Source organism: Erythrolamprus reginae, chromosome 1 (assembly GCF_031021105.1).
Source record: "Erythrolamprus reginae isolate rEryReg1 chromosome 1, rEryReg1.hap1, whole genome shotgun sequence".
NCBI classification, from domain to species: domain Eukaryota; kingdom Metazoa; phylum Chordata; class Lepidosauria; order Squamata; family Dipsadidae; genus Erythrolamprus; species Erythrolamprus reginae.
Window position 1 is genome coordinate 332310419 of NC_091950.1, and position 14576 is coordinate 332324994.

The following is a 14576-nucleotide window of genomic DNA, read 5'->3' on the forward strand; positions in this document are numbered from 1 at the left end:
CTGACCTCTTAGGAATCTGGAGAGGTCAACCATGGACAGTCTAAGGGTAAAATGTTGGGGGTTAGGGGATGATACTACGGAGTCCGGTAATGGGTTCCATGCTTCAACAACTCTATTACCAAAGTCGTATTTTTTACAGTCAGATTTGGAGTGGTTAATATTGAGCTTGAATCTGTTATGTGCTTTTGTGTTGTTGTGGTTGAAGCTGAAGTAGTCATTGACCGCCAGGATGTTGCAGCATATAATATTGTGGGCAATACTTAGATCATGTTTAAGGCATCTCAGTTCTAAGCTTCCTAGGCCCAGGATTTTAAGTCTAATTTCGTAGGGTATTCTTTTACAGGAGGAGGAATGCAGGGCTCTTCTGGTGAAGTATCTTTGGACATTTTCGAGGGTGTTAATGTCCGAGGCGTGGTATAGGTTCCAAACAGATGAGCTGTATTCTAGGATGGGTCTGGCGAAAGTTTTGTAAGCTCTGGTAAGTAGTGTGAGATTTCCAGAGCGGAAGCTATGTAGGATTAGATTAACAACTCTTGAAGCCTTCTTGGCGATGTTGTTGCAGTGGGCTTAGGTTATCTGTGATAATTTGATTATTCAGTTTGTATTTGGAGTTCAGATTCTTTTTGCCAATGTGCAGTACAGAGCATTTGTTGGTTGAGATTTGGAGTTGCCATGTGTTAGACCACTCAGAAACAAGGTCTAGGTCTTTTTGGAGAGTAGGTGGTGTTGAAGAGTTTTACATCATCTGCGAAGAGAACACAGTTGCTTGTAATGAGATCGCAAAGGTCATTAGTAGGCAAGTGCCTTTGTAAAAAAAAAAAACCACCCTAAAATCTAGTAATCATGTCAAAAAAAAAAGTAAGATCAGTTTAACAGCTCTCAGGTTTTTGATGTGGAGAGGAATTATAAGAATCTTACTACTTATAGATAATAGCCACAGGACAGAGGTGAGGGAGTCTGAGTAATATGATTTTGAAGATGCAAGAGAGAGGAAGGGAAGGAGCCATGAAGGTGAAGGAAAGACAGGAAACCCAGAACTGTCCAAATTGTGTGAACAGTTTGTATGTTTCAGATTAGTACCATCTGTTCAAAAGGTTTGTGGATTTAAATAAATTCTGTCTGTTTGGTTCAAGAGCAGTTAAGCATCTGTGTCTTGCTTTAGGATACTTTTTGCTTCCAACATGTCATACTGACTGTTTTCTAAATAGCTTTCCTTGAATGATAAATGTTGTTTTGATTTGTTAAATTAATGTAATATACCATAATGATTATATGACATTAATCAAAATAGCTGAACAAACAGGGGGATAATTTTGTACATGATTATGCCATGGAATTTCTTTACAATGCAGCATTTTTTACAATGCCCCACTGAAATTAATTTAATTACACAGCATGTGGTTATTTTCTTATGATTGAATGAGGATGTTTAAAAGACATATACTGTACAGTAGAACCCCGACTTACGAGACTAATTGGTTCCGGAAGGAGGCTCGTAAGTCAGAACGCTCGTATGACGAAACATTGTTTCCCATAGGAAACAATGTAAAGTCAATTAATCCATGCAACAACAAAAAAAACCGCTGCCGCCGAACGCGGAAGTTAGCGTTCAGAGACAGCTGCAAAGCGGTCCGCGTGTTTTAAAACGTCAGAGCCGGCCTGGGGGGCTCGGGGGGAAGCCCCCGAGACCCCCAGGCCGGCTCTGACATTTTAAAACACGCGCGCTGCTTTGCAGCTGTCTGCTGAATCCGAACGCGGAAGTTAGCGTTCCGGATTCAGCAGAGAGCTGCGAAGCGGCGCGCGTGTTTTAAAAGGTTGCAGCCGGCCTGGGGGGCTTGCCAGCACCCCCCCAGCCCCCCAGGCCGGCTGCAACCTTTTAAAACACGCGGGATACGAGCGCCAAGGAGCTGTCTCCTGAAGCCGAAAGCGGAAGTTAGTGTTCGGCTTCAGGAGACAGCTCCTTGGTGCTCGTATCCCGAATGTGAGCTCGGGAGGCGAACAAAAATGTCGCTCCCCTCCCAGCTCTTATCTCGAGTAGCTTGTAAGTAGAGCTGCTCGTATGTCGAGGTTCCACTGTATCTAGTTTTACATTCTCTGGGTTAAATATCTAATATCAAACTGGCCTATAAAATCTAAGCTACAACACTAAGCTAAAAACTAAGCTGCAACATGATTGTAAAATAAAATAAATCATTTTTTTTTTTAAAAAAAGATGTCAGTGCCCATGGGCCAGCATCTACCAATCCATGACATCACCAGCGGGCTGCTACCAGTTCGGCTGAACCGAACTAGGAGGAACCTACCCCGATATAGAAAAACAGCTTATAATTCTATCAGCACTAAATCTTTGGTGCAATCCATTTTATATCCTATGCAAGAATAGATCCTGATACATTTTACTGGAATTTGCTCCTGAGCAAATGTATAATCATAACCCTTCTGTGTTGGAGTTTAGATTGCTTTTCCTTTTGACATTTAAACCACATATGCCGTAAAAACGAAGACAGAAGTCCACCAAAAGAGAGATTTATTTTCAGTTAAAACACTTGCTTCATTAAAACCACATGTCAGTAAGTAGCACATGAGCAAAGATATGAGTTTAGGCTAAGGCATATGGTGCAAAAGCTGTGCTGACCATTGCACTTTATTTTAAAAATAATATTAGCTGTTAACAACCATAGTATAGTCATAGATTGACTGCAGCAAGAGTCTTGGGTGTGAATGGAAGACTTCTCTGATATAGAGCAAAATCAAAACTGGTTATGGAATGTCTTTTAAAGGATTCCTCGTTTGGGAGATTGTTTTTCTCTTTCAAATCAAGAGGCATTTCCTTTTTTTTTTTTTTAAAAGAAATCTTTATTGGTTATATAATAATAATAATAATAATAATAATAATAATAATAATAATAATTTATTAGATTTGTATGCTGCCCCTCACAACAGTAATAGAACAGTATAACAATGGGACAAATCTAATAATAAAAATATATAAAAATCCTAATAATTAAAAACCATACAACACTTGCACACCAAACATGAAATATAAAAGCCTGAGGGAGATGTCTTAGTTCCCCCATGCCTTGCGATATAGGTGGGTCTTGAATAACTTGCGAAAGACAAGGAGGGTGGGGGCCGTTGTAATCTCCGGAGGGAGTTGATTCCAGAGGGCCGGGGCTGCCAAAGAGAAGGCTCTTCCCCTGGGGCCCGCCAAACGACATTGTTTAGTCGATGGGACCCGGAGAAGGCCAACTCTGTGGGACTTTATTGGCCGCTGGGATTCGTGCAGTAGAAGGCGGTTCCGGAGGTATTCTGGTCCAATGCCATGTAGGGCTTTAAAGGTTATTATCAACACTTGGAATTGTGACCAGAAACTGCTAGGCAGATAGATAAGTTGACATTCTAGAATATATACATTAAAAAAGAAAAAGAAAAAAAGCAATAAACAATTTCCATAATGTAATTGTACGTGGTGCATAACATAAAATACAGAAATATGAGATTGTTATTACGTGGTACATAATATAAAATACAGAAATATGAGATTCTTATTACAATACTTCGAGTTCGTTTGTAGTGACTTATTGCTGTGTAGTCAGTATATGTATAAATATATAAATATAAATCAACATATTTCAAACTTTTTTTAAATTTTATTCATTCATTTGTGACATTTTGGACAGTCATCTGTCAGTATGTTTAGAGTTCCTCTTATCTGTAGTATAAGAACTGATATTTTTTGAATAATTTTGTAATCAAAATTCATCGCAAGAGGCATTTCTAATGCAACTAGGAAGCACAGATTTTTGAATCGCAGAAATTTGTCATTAAATGCTCATTTTTATTTTTTCCAACACAGTGAAATATTGGAAATAAATTATGTATAGCATAGTGGGAGAAGCTGGCAAAGGAAATCCCCCAAATCTCCCAATGCTCCTTTGAGCCCAGAGCTCAGAATGCTGCTGATAATAGAGAGTGTAGAGATTATAGACAGTAAGGAAGATGATCTTGACAAAGTTAGATCAGATTTGTTACCAAAGCCTTATCAAAACATAGATTAAGTTTTTAAAAAAGCAAGAAAGCTTGCTGAAATAGAAACCACCTTAATTCACATGGGTAAAAGAGCAATAGCACTTAGAGGGATATACTGCTTCACAATACAGTTTGCAGATTTAACATATTGCCCGCACCAATCTGGGTCTTTATTTAACCAACCTCGGAAGGATGGAAGGCTGTGTCAATTTTGAGCCAGTGAGGATCGAACTCCTGGAAATGGAAAAGAGTTAGGCTACAGTATTGAATTCTAACCACTTCTACTCCACCGGGTGAGAAAGCACAGAATAATCAGACTTACAAGATTCTAATGTTTTTAGCCCCTCTCAATAAAGTCTCAGTCTTAGCCTTCATGTGGAGTTTATTCTTAATCTGGTCTTCCTGGTAGGCTGACAATCATTTGTCAGTCGCCACCCTCGTTCACGTGATCCAGAATAAAGTGTCTGCAACTTGTACTGTGTTTCCCAAGGTGTTCGTGTATACAAACATGCCAAGACATAGAACAAAGGGGGGGGGCAGACTTAATGTGTCATTTTGGAATGCAGAATATATAGATGCCTTGTGTGGCTAGTTTTGGTGTTAGGATTGGAGAAATTCCAGATATCACAATTTGAATATTTTCCCTAACTTTTAAAGTGCATTTTGCTTAGATTTTTTGAAATGTTTGAGCTGTCAGTCATAAATGGACAAAATTTGTGTGAGCTCATAGAACACCATTTTTAATAACGGTATCCCAGGTTATAAGACTTACAAAGAAATCTAATTATAATTTTTTTAAAAAAGTAAATGTAAAACAAATTAAATATCAGTGTACAGCTTCCAATTATCTGTATAGAATGAGCCATGTCCTTTTTCTTTTCATCCAGAAGACTTGGGGTGGGAGGAGAAGGTGAGAATGAAATTGTAATTTGGTTAGTGTTACCCATTGGAGTTACTGATTGGAGTTACTGAACTGATTGGAGTTAGTGTTACCCATTGGAGTTACTGAACTCCAATAAATCTATATTTGCAGTGGTGGGATTCAAATAATTTAACAACCAGTTCTCTGCCCTAATGAACAGCTGGGTGGACATAGCCATGGTGGGCATGGGTAGGGGGTGTGACAGGCAGCACTTGGCCTCTGTGAGCAAAACCATGCCACCTTTTGGGCCCAATAGGCCTGCCTTCATACTCCTGGGAGTAAAAATAGGCCATGGGGGTGCACCATACTCCCGCGCTCCATTTTGGGCTTAGCTGGCCTCTCTGCAGCCTCCTCGGAGCGAAAATGGGCTGTGGTAGTATACTGCACTCCTGTGCCCTGTTTTGGACCTTGTAGCCCTTCCTGAACTTTCCTGGCAGCCAAAATGGGGTGCATTGGGATTCCTGGAAGGGAGGGGGTGATTTAACTATCAGTTTGTCCAAACCGGCCTGAATCAGCTGAATCCCACCACTGTAAAATGTCTTGGAAATGTGAGACTGATTTATTATTTTTGCCATTGCTATCACATTTCCCCCCAGATTTTTTGGTCACATTTTCTGCTCATGTTATATTTGCGCCTCTGTGAAAAGAGCTAATCTTTGTGGGCAGGGTTTCCTATGTGAATAAGTCAATTGGAAGGAGAGCTCTCTGAGGGCAGGTTTTTAAGAACTTTTTGAAAACAGTTCTTCTAAAACACAACTTTTAAAGATTCCTTTGTGTTCGGTCCACTGCTTTCTTCTGATGACATTATGAAAACAAGTTCAAGTTGATAGAATACCAATTAAGTTGAGCTACACATGGAAATTGAATTAGGAACTTGGCCCAGCATTCATATCACATCTCTATAATCATCCATTGATTATAGAATGTAAAATAAATGTTACATGAATGTAAAATCCTTTGAGCTCTATACTTAAACAAATGTTTTCGGTTGACTTACAATAAAGTGTTTAATTCCAATAATATTCACAATAGATGTTTATGAGCCGATAGGCACATTTTTAAAGTTTACGAAAGCCTTATGAGCTTTATTGCCAAGAGTCTATGATATTTGCTATGAGTCTGCTTCCCACCATTATTTTAATTTTCCATTGTGTTATAATATTTGAATCACTTTTTATCTTTTTTGGGGGGTGGGGGACAGATTTCCAAATAAAGCACTGGGCTTCAACAGATGCCCTTATTTTCAAAGAATGACTTTTGTGAGACATGAGGCATGCTTGCAAATATTGTGAGTGGTTTCACTTTATTTTTTAGCCCTGTTCATTCATAGCTTTCAACTAAGCATTAGAAGCCAGTATAAACGGCAAAATGCCACTGCAACAAAGGCAAATTTTGTGATACTGCAGGGATTAATATATCATCTCATTTCTTCAGATGTTTCACGATGTGTGGCAGAGAGGAAATATACGCAAGAACAAGCACGCAAGGAGTTCCAGCAAGTATTCATCCCAGAATGCAACGATGATGGGACTTACAGCCAGGTTGATTGAAACAATTCTTGATTATTCATTTGACCTATTTCTCTGCTTAACTCTCTTTTTTGTGACTTTGAGTTACCACTGATTGGTTCTAAAGTGCTCTGTGTTGTTTCTGAAATAAAAGCAGTTCATAAGATCTAACTGTTAAATTCCTAAGTGCTGAAGGATGTTAAGATGAAGATCTCATGCTACTTCCAGCAGTATTGTGAAAGTATATCCTGTTTCCTGTAGCATTTCTTGCAAGTGTTGTAAAACTCAGCCAGATACAGTATATCCAATGATATCCAATGTTGTGTTAGTGCATTTCTGTTATTTCTGATTGTCTCCTCCTTTCCTCCACCCAGGAGAACTAAGGAAAATCCTGCTTGTTCTCAAAAAGTAGTTTGGAAGTTTGAGGACTCTTCAGAAAAAGTTTTGAGGATGTATAGAAATCTTGAATCTCCATTACATTATAGATGGAAGAAACTCTACTAATGCAAACATGTTATGAGATTCTATTGAAAGTTGGGTTACCATCTGTTGAATTACTTATTTATTTTAGTTAAAAGTCAATGCTTATTAAGAAGCACAGGCATTTTCCAAACTGTGGAGTCCTTGGTATTCTCTAAGCTTGGTTGTTTGCTTACAGAAGTTTCACTATCCAACATCATCAATGCCAATGACTGTGAAATTATATACAATAGCTTGTTTTGCCAGTATTGATGGGAGTGTAATTTTTTTCCTGGGCAGTTCCTTCATTAGGGTATTGTTTTTTGCTTGATTGTTTGGCTGGCATTAAACCCTGTTTATCTGAGTGTAGGATCCCTAAATAAAATACAGTTTTTATTGTATCTTCTGATTGCTAGTTGGTGTTCATGGATGCATCCTGTTAAGTCTTCTGCCAGTCTGTCCATATAATAGTTGTTACAGTTCTTACACTGTATGTTGTAGTAGATGACTCCTATTTTTTTCTTCTTGGGCTAATACATCTTTTAAGATGTTTTGGAAGGCTTTATTTCATTTCTATTCTACAGTGATGCTGTGTGATTGTAATTTTTGAGATGGTTTTGATGTATGACAATATTATTCTTTTCATAGCTTGTGTTGGTTGTGCTGTGGTGGGTAAAACACTTTTTAATAAGGTTAAGAAAGTTGCATGGATATACATTTTTTGGAAAACATTAAATAGATGGACTCTTTTCTTTTTGTGTTATGTTGTGTTGCTGTGTTGCTAAAGTATATTTGTACTTATCTGAATTATGTTCTAACATAGCTGTTCTTGCGGGAGGCTGGATTGTTACTTTGGTAATGGAGCATTGGGGTTGTGTATCAAAAACTAGTATGAGTCCTCTATCAAACCAAAGATATTAACATAGGAAGAAGAAAAACATGAGTCATCTACAACATATAATAACATATAATACAACATATATAACAGGTAACAGCTACTTTGCAGGTTAGACAAGCAGAAGATTAGCAAAGCACATCCATGAACACAACTTGCAATCAAAAGTCATGATGAAAACTCCTTAATCTCACAATTCATGGATAGGGTCAACCGTAGTTTCTTTTGGAAACATTCTAGACCAGACTACATCCAAAAAATTAGGAAATTCCTGGAAGTTTGGTGTTTAGACAAATCAGACATTAATAGATACATAGAGACAAATCACATTTACATATCATTCAAAACAAATTAATAGAAGGAACAAAAAAAGACCACATCCTTTCCAGCCATCTATACTCAAATAAGAAGAGATTGATATCAGATTTTTAAAATATCAAGCAGAAAACAACACCATAATCAAGTAAGTACCAACAAGAAAATCATGACCAATATTATCAGGCAAGTTATGCATATAAACAGGGAACAAGCCCCACACCACATGCACTGATGATGTTGCCTAATTGTGTGATGAAATATCTGCAAGAAAATAAACAAAGCACGGAGAACTCCAAGGATCCCCTTAATTAATGGAACGTTGGGATGACTATCCACTCCACACTTTAATAGAGCGCACAAACACAAGGAAGAGATGTTTGTGATTTGTGAACAAGGAGTCATGGGTCTTAGATTTTGCATGCATTTTGTAAGTTAGCTCATATGAAGTATTTTGAATCAAAATGTATTGTCCTAGGATAGTGATTGTGAACCTTTTTTGGCTCAAATGCAAAAGGGGACACACACACACACATCATAGCATGCATACATGTGCCCACATCCATAATGCAATGTCCCCATGCATACACACAACTCCCCCACACTGCCCCCCAGGACTCACTGAAGCCTCTGGACTTTAGTAGTTTCCAAACTTCGGGTTGGGTTGTTAAGCCATTTTTTGTCATCCTCAGGTTTCAAGAGGCTTTTCCTGGGGATGACAAAAAATGAATTTCTGGTTGGCCCATTGGTCCATTTTTCTCTGTCCCCAGGGTTCAGGAGCAAAACTGATCAAAAGAAAGGCTGAAAATCAGATGGCCACTGCGTGCATGAATGATGGAGTTGACATAGGTCAATGTCTCATTGTCTCACATATATCTTTGCGTGCCACCTGTGGCACATATGTCATAGGTTCGCCATCACTGTCCTATGATGAATTTTTTCACCTAGTTAAAGATAATAACAAGATTTATTTGTTTGTTTGCTTGTTTGTTTAAAAAAATGTACAGGTCGCTCATCTTATCTCAAGGTAGTTCTGGGCAGATTATATAGATAGAATAGTGGCATTTATTTATTTGAAGAACAGTGGTACCTCTACTTAAGAACCATAGGAATCAATGTAAAAGCAAATAATACATGCAAACCCATTAGGAAAGAAATAAAAGCTCCCAATTTGGGTGGGAGGAGGGTGAGGAAGAAGAGGAAGAGGACATTTGCTGCCCAGAGCGAAGGGAGCGTTTCTTTTCTCTGGGTGCTGGCAGAGGTTTATTCCCTCTCCATGTGCCCAGAGAAAGGAAAATGCTTTGTTCGCTCTGGACTGCCAAAGCCTCCTTAAGCGCCACCAAAAGGCTCTTCTGGCAGCCCAGAAAAGCCCGAGATGGCCGGGATTAAAGGGGAAAAAGCAGGAAAATGGCCAGGCCTTCATGCCACTCTCAGATTTCCCGGGAAATTTTTACGGGTTATGGTTCTTAAGTAGAAAATGGTTCTTAAGAAGAGGCAAAAAAAATCTTGAACATCCGGTTCTTATCTACAAAAGTTCTTAAGTAGATGCGTTCTTAAGTAGAGGTACTACTGTATTTATATGCTGCCTGTAATTTATGAGCTCAATGCAACACCCATTGCACTCTTTTCTCATACAAACAACCTATTGAGAAACATAGGGCTGAGAGGAGAAGAGCTGTCAGGGAGATGTTTTTGTCTGAAGTGGACCAAAGCCTTGTCCAACTTTATAACTACGAAAACAAACTACTTCTCATTCCACCATTGATGTGTGCTTTTGGAAATAAGGGAAGTAAGAGAAGAGTGCTGCAAAGCTGCAGCTCTGGGGAGAAATATTTCTTCTTTACTGATATTCCCCCACATCGACAAAAAATAAATGGACAAGCTTAATTCATATTACATAACCATACAATATTAATTTGAGAAAGGTTGTGACTAAATTTGAATTTGAAATTCAACATAGTCAACTCTTGGTTGAACAATAAACTCAAATTGCATCATTTTATTTTTCTATCCATGCCAGTTAGGAGGGAAAAAAGGACCGAATGAGTTGTCACTGAATATCCACTGAAGATATTATTGGTGATTCCCCAATTAGATTATGGGGATCCAGCTGTTGTTTATTCTCATTCAAGTTTCAAGCTACATCCATTTAATAAAATCCATAAAAACAAATGAACCTATTGATTTTGATATGATGCATGGATTTTGCAAAACTGTGGAAAGGATAGTTCTTTTTTTTTAACAGGCTAGTGCCACAAATATGGGTCCTAACTGGGTAGAAAAATCAACACTATCACTAAAAATATGAGATATTATTGTCTGTGAGTTTCAAATACTTGACGTTTTTTCACAGGTTCAATGCCACAGTTACACAGGCTACTGTTGGTGTGTCACCCCTAATGGTCGTCCAATCAGTGGTACAGCTGTAGCACATAAAACTCCACGTTGCCCAGGTAACTATATATGGATTATTGTGGTAGAAGCTGCTCTTCCTTCTTCTTACTCTCTGTCGTGATACACTGAATCAAAGTATCCACATACAGAAGCTAACCTGCCGAATTAAGTATTTCTTTATTATTGTACCTTTCTATTGCATTGGTTCTACTAACAACAAATAGAACATAATAGTTCAAAAATGTACCAAACAATTAACAATTAAAAAATAAAAGATTGTCAAGTAAAATTATTTATTTGATAGAATTAAAATCACATAAACTGTTAATACCACTTTATAAGGCCTTGGTAAGACCATACTTGGAATACTGCATGCAGTTCTGGTCGGGATGATGTAAAAAAGATGTTGACATTCTAGAAAGTGTGCAAAAAGCAACAAAGATGATCAGGGACTGAAGTCTAAAACATATAAAGAACAGTTGCAGGGACTAGGTATGTCTAGTTTAATGTAAAAAGGACCAGGAGTAACATGACAGCAGTGTTCCAATATCTCAGTGGTTGCCACAAAGAAGAGGGAATCAAACTATTTTTGAAAGCACCTGAGGGTAGGACAAGAAGCAATGGGTATAAATAAAACAAGGAGATAAGCAACTCAGAACTGAGGAGACATTTCCTGACAGAACAATTAATTATCATATTTTTTGGAGTATAAGACACACCTCATTCATTCATTCATTCATTCAATTTCTATGTCACCCAAATCCCTAGCGACTCTAGGCAGCTCACAACAGAAATATAAAACATCAATATTAGAACAAAAACCTCTAAAAGTTAAACCCCTGCATACCATTTGCACCAGCGAGATCCTTGCATGCCGGATCTCACTGGTTATCACCATAAGATCAACAGCCTCAGGCCTGTTACTGCTTTCCGAAAGGCCAATAGTGTGGGGGTAGTCGGTATTACAGGAGGTAACTGGTTCCAGAAAGCTGGGGCAGCCACATAGAAGGTCCTCTCCCCAAAAGAGGGTGAAAACTTGGGTGCGTCTTATACACCAAATGTAGCCTATTCAGCCGCCCTCACCCTTTGGCCTCTGGCTCCCAACAACTGCAGAGCCTGATTAGCACAAGCAATGGATTATCAGCCTCCCAACCACCAGCTGATCATCAATTTTAATAGCATCTGTACAAGAATAATACAAAATGTAACAGTGTTCTGTTTAGTATTAAGATAAGGCAAATGACTTAGTCATGTTTGGAGTAGAACTATTTAATAGGGAGAAGATAGTGTGGTTTAAGAAAAGTTTATGGCATTAATATGCTGCCATGATGTACATTTCTCGAATTCTTTGCTGTTTCTATGGGTCAAGCACACATGCATAGAAATATATAGCAAACAGTGTATATCGTCTGTGCTGTTTGCTGGGAGGCAAATTGCTGTGAGGCAGAGACATTTTTTTTCTTGTTTTCCTCCCCAAAACTAAGGTGTGTCTTATACTCCAAAAATATGGTAGTTGAACAACTTACCTCCAGAAGTTGTGAATGCTCCAAAACTGAAAGATTTTGAGAAGAGATTGGACAACCATTTGTCTGAAATAGTATAAGGTTTCCTGCCTGAGCAAAGGGGTGGACTAGACGACCTCCAAGGTACCTTCCAACTCTCCTGTTCTGTTCTGTTCTGTGAGACCTAAATGCATTCTCCATCTTGGGTGCAATATACTCTGCTAAAAATAAATAAATAAAGGGAACATTTAAACAACACAATATAACTCCAAGTAAATCAAACTTCTGTGAAATCAAACTGTCCACTTAGAAAGCAACACTGATTGACAGTCAATTTCACATGCTGTTGTGCACATTCAACTTTGTACAGAACAAAGTATTCAATGAGAATATTTCATTCATTCAGGTCTAGGATGTGTTCTTTGAGTGTTCCCTTTATTTTTTTGAGCAGTATAGTTGAATGTCAGGTAAATGATTCTCTAATCTCAGGAGAGGAGGGAAAGAGGGAGAGATCAAGCCAGCCAGCTAGCAACTGTGTTATAGAAGCTGACGCTCTGACGAGAAACTGTGAGATTGTGAGTTCCAGTTCTGCCTTAGTCACAAAGCCAGCTGGATTTATTTATTTATTAATCAAATTTGTATGCTACCCCTCTCCATAGACTCGGGGCGGCTAACAACAGTAATAAAACAATATAAACAAATCTAATATTTAATTTAATTTAAAAAGAAACCCCAATTTAAGAAACCAATCATACATACAGACATACCATGCATAAATTATTATTATTTTTTAATTTTTAATTTTTATTTTATAAGCCTAGGGGGAAGGGAATATCTCAATTCCCCCATGCCTGACGACAGAGGTGGGTTTTAAGGAGCTTACGAAAGGCAAGGAGGATGGAGGCAACTCTGATATCTGGGGGGAGTTGGTTCCAGAGGGCCGGGGCGGCCACAGAGAAGGCTCTTCCCCAAACAGCATTGTTTAGTCGACAGGACCCAGAGAAGGCCAACTCTGTGGGACTGAACTGGTCACTGGGATTCGTGCGGCAGAAGGCGGTCGCGGAGGTATTCTGGTCCGATGCTATGAAGGGCTTTATAGGTCATAACCAACACTTTGAATTGTGACCGGAAACCGATCGGCAACCAATGCAGACTGCAGAGTGTTGGTGTGACATGGGCATATTTAGGAAAGGCCATGATAGCTCTCGCAGCTGCATTCTGCACTATCTGGAGTTTCCAAACACTTTTCAAAGGTAGACCCATGTAGAGAGCATTACAGTAGTCGAACCTCGAGGTGGTCAGGGCATGAGTGACTGTGAGCAGTGACTCCCGGTCCAAATAGGGCTGCAACTGGTGCACCAGGTGGACCTGGGCAAATGCCCCCCTCGCCACAGCTGAAAGATGTTTCTCTAATGTGAGCTGTGGATCGAGGAGGACGCCCAAGTTGCGGACCCTCTCCGAAGGGGTCAGTGATTCCCCCCACCCCCCAGGGTAATGGATGGACAGATGGGATTGTTCTTGGGAGGCAAAACCCACAGCCACTCCATCTTATCAGGGTTGAGTTTGAGTCTGTTGAGTCTGTTGACACCCATCCAGACCCCAACAGCCTCCAGACACTGGCACATCACTTCCACTGCTTCACTGACTGGACAAGAGGTGGAGATGTAAAGCTGGGTATCATTTGCATACTGATGATACCTCACCCCATGCCCTTGGATGATGTCACCCAGCGGTTTCATGTAGATATTAAATGGATGGCCTTGGGCTGGTCACTTTTTCTCAGCCCTATGAAGGAGGCAGGGGCAAACTACTTTCAGAAAAACTGTGCCAAGGAAACTGCATAGGGCTAGTCACAGGAATCAACAATGTGTGAAAAGTGGGCCTTTGTGCATGTGCACACACATGCATATTAAAAAAGAAAAAGAAATCAGGAGGGCCACTTCTGCAGATGTGTAAGAGGTAAACCTTCAGCTAGCTAGTCCTTAAGCCATTTGAGTTTTTCAAAGTGCACTTTGGTAAACAATTTCCAACCCGTGTTGACCTTCAGTTCTAATTTTATGTGTTCCCTGCATCATACCACTGATTAGCAACCTAGCTGTCTCATTTTACACTAGCTGCAACATCTGGATACTTTTCAAAAGTTCACCAAGTAGACAACTTGCAATAGTCTAATTTATATTTTGGCACCTCACAGCACATTCGATTTATTATACTTTCTTCTTGGTTTCTGTAAGGTTTGGTTTCCTATCATTTTAGTGGAGTCATGAACTTTATGTCACAGAGTAATAGATAAGTGTACTTTAAAACAATAAACCAATTTCCTGCTGACCTTATTTTAAGAAGTGTAATTTAATAAATCTTCAGTGCACAATTCAAATGACCCAAGTATGACATTCAGACTGCAATTCTATACTTGGGATTCTGGCATAAATTTTATGGTCAATTATTTACATTCATAAAAAATGACAGCGGAATTATTCTAGGGAAGATGTTTGGATATGAATAGAGGATTAGTGTTCTCCAAGTTAGTTTTAGATCTTCAATCCAAACTA

The 14576-nt window shown here is 39.0% G+C and overlaps 1 protein-coding gene across 6 annotated transcripts in view; it reads left to right on the plus strand.

Moving 5' to 3' along the window:
* The window catches only part of SMOC2 (SPARC related modular calcium binding 2), a 144772-nt gene that overhangs the window by 59539 nt on the left and 70657 nt on the right, over positions 1-14576 (plus strand). For all 6 annotated transcript variants that reach the window (XM_070740388.1, XM_070740398.1, XM_070740361.1 and 3 more), the window contains exons 3-4: positions 6386-6492; positions 10482-10581. In XM_070740388.1, the coding sequence (XP_070596489.1) occupies positions 6386-6492; positions 10482-10581 (207 nt within the window). The remainder of the gene's footprint in view (positions 1-6385; positions 6493-10481; positions 10582-14576) is intronic.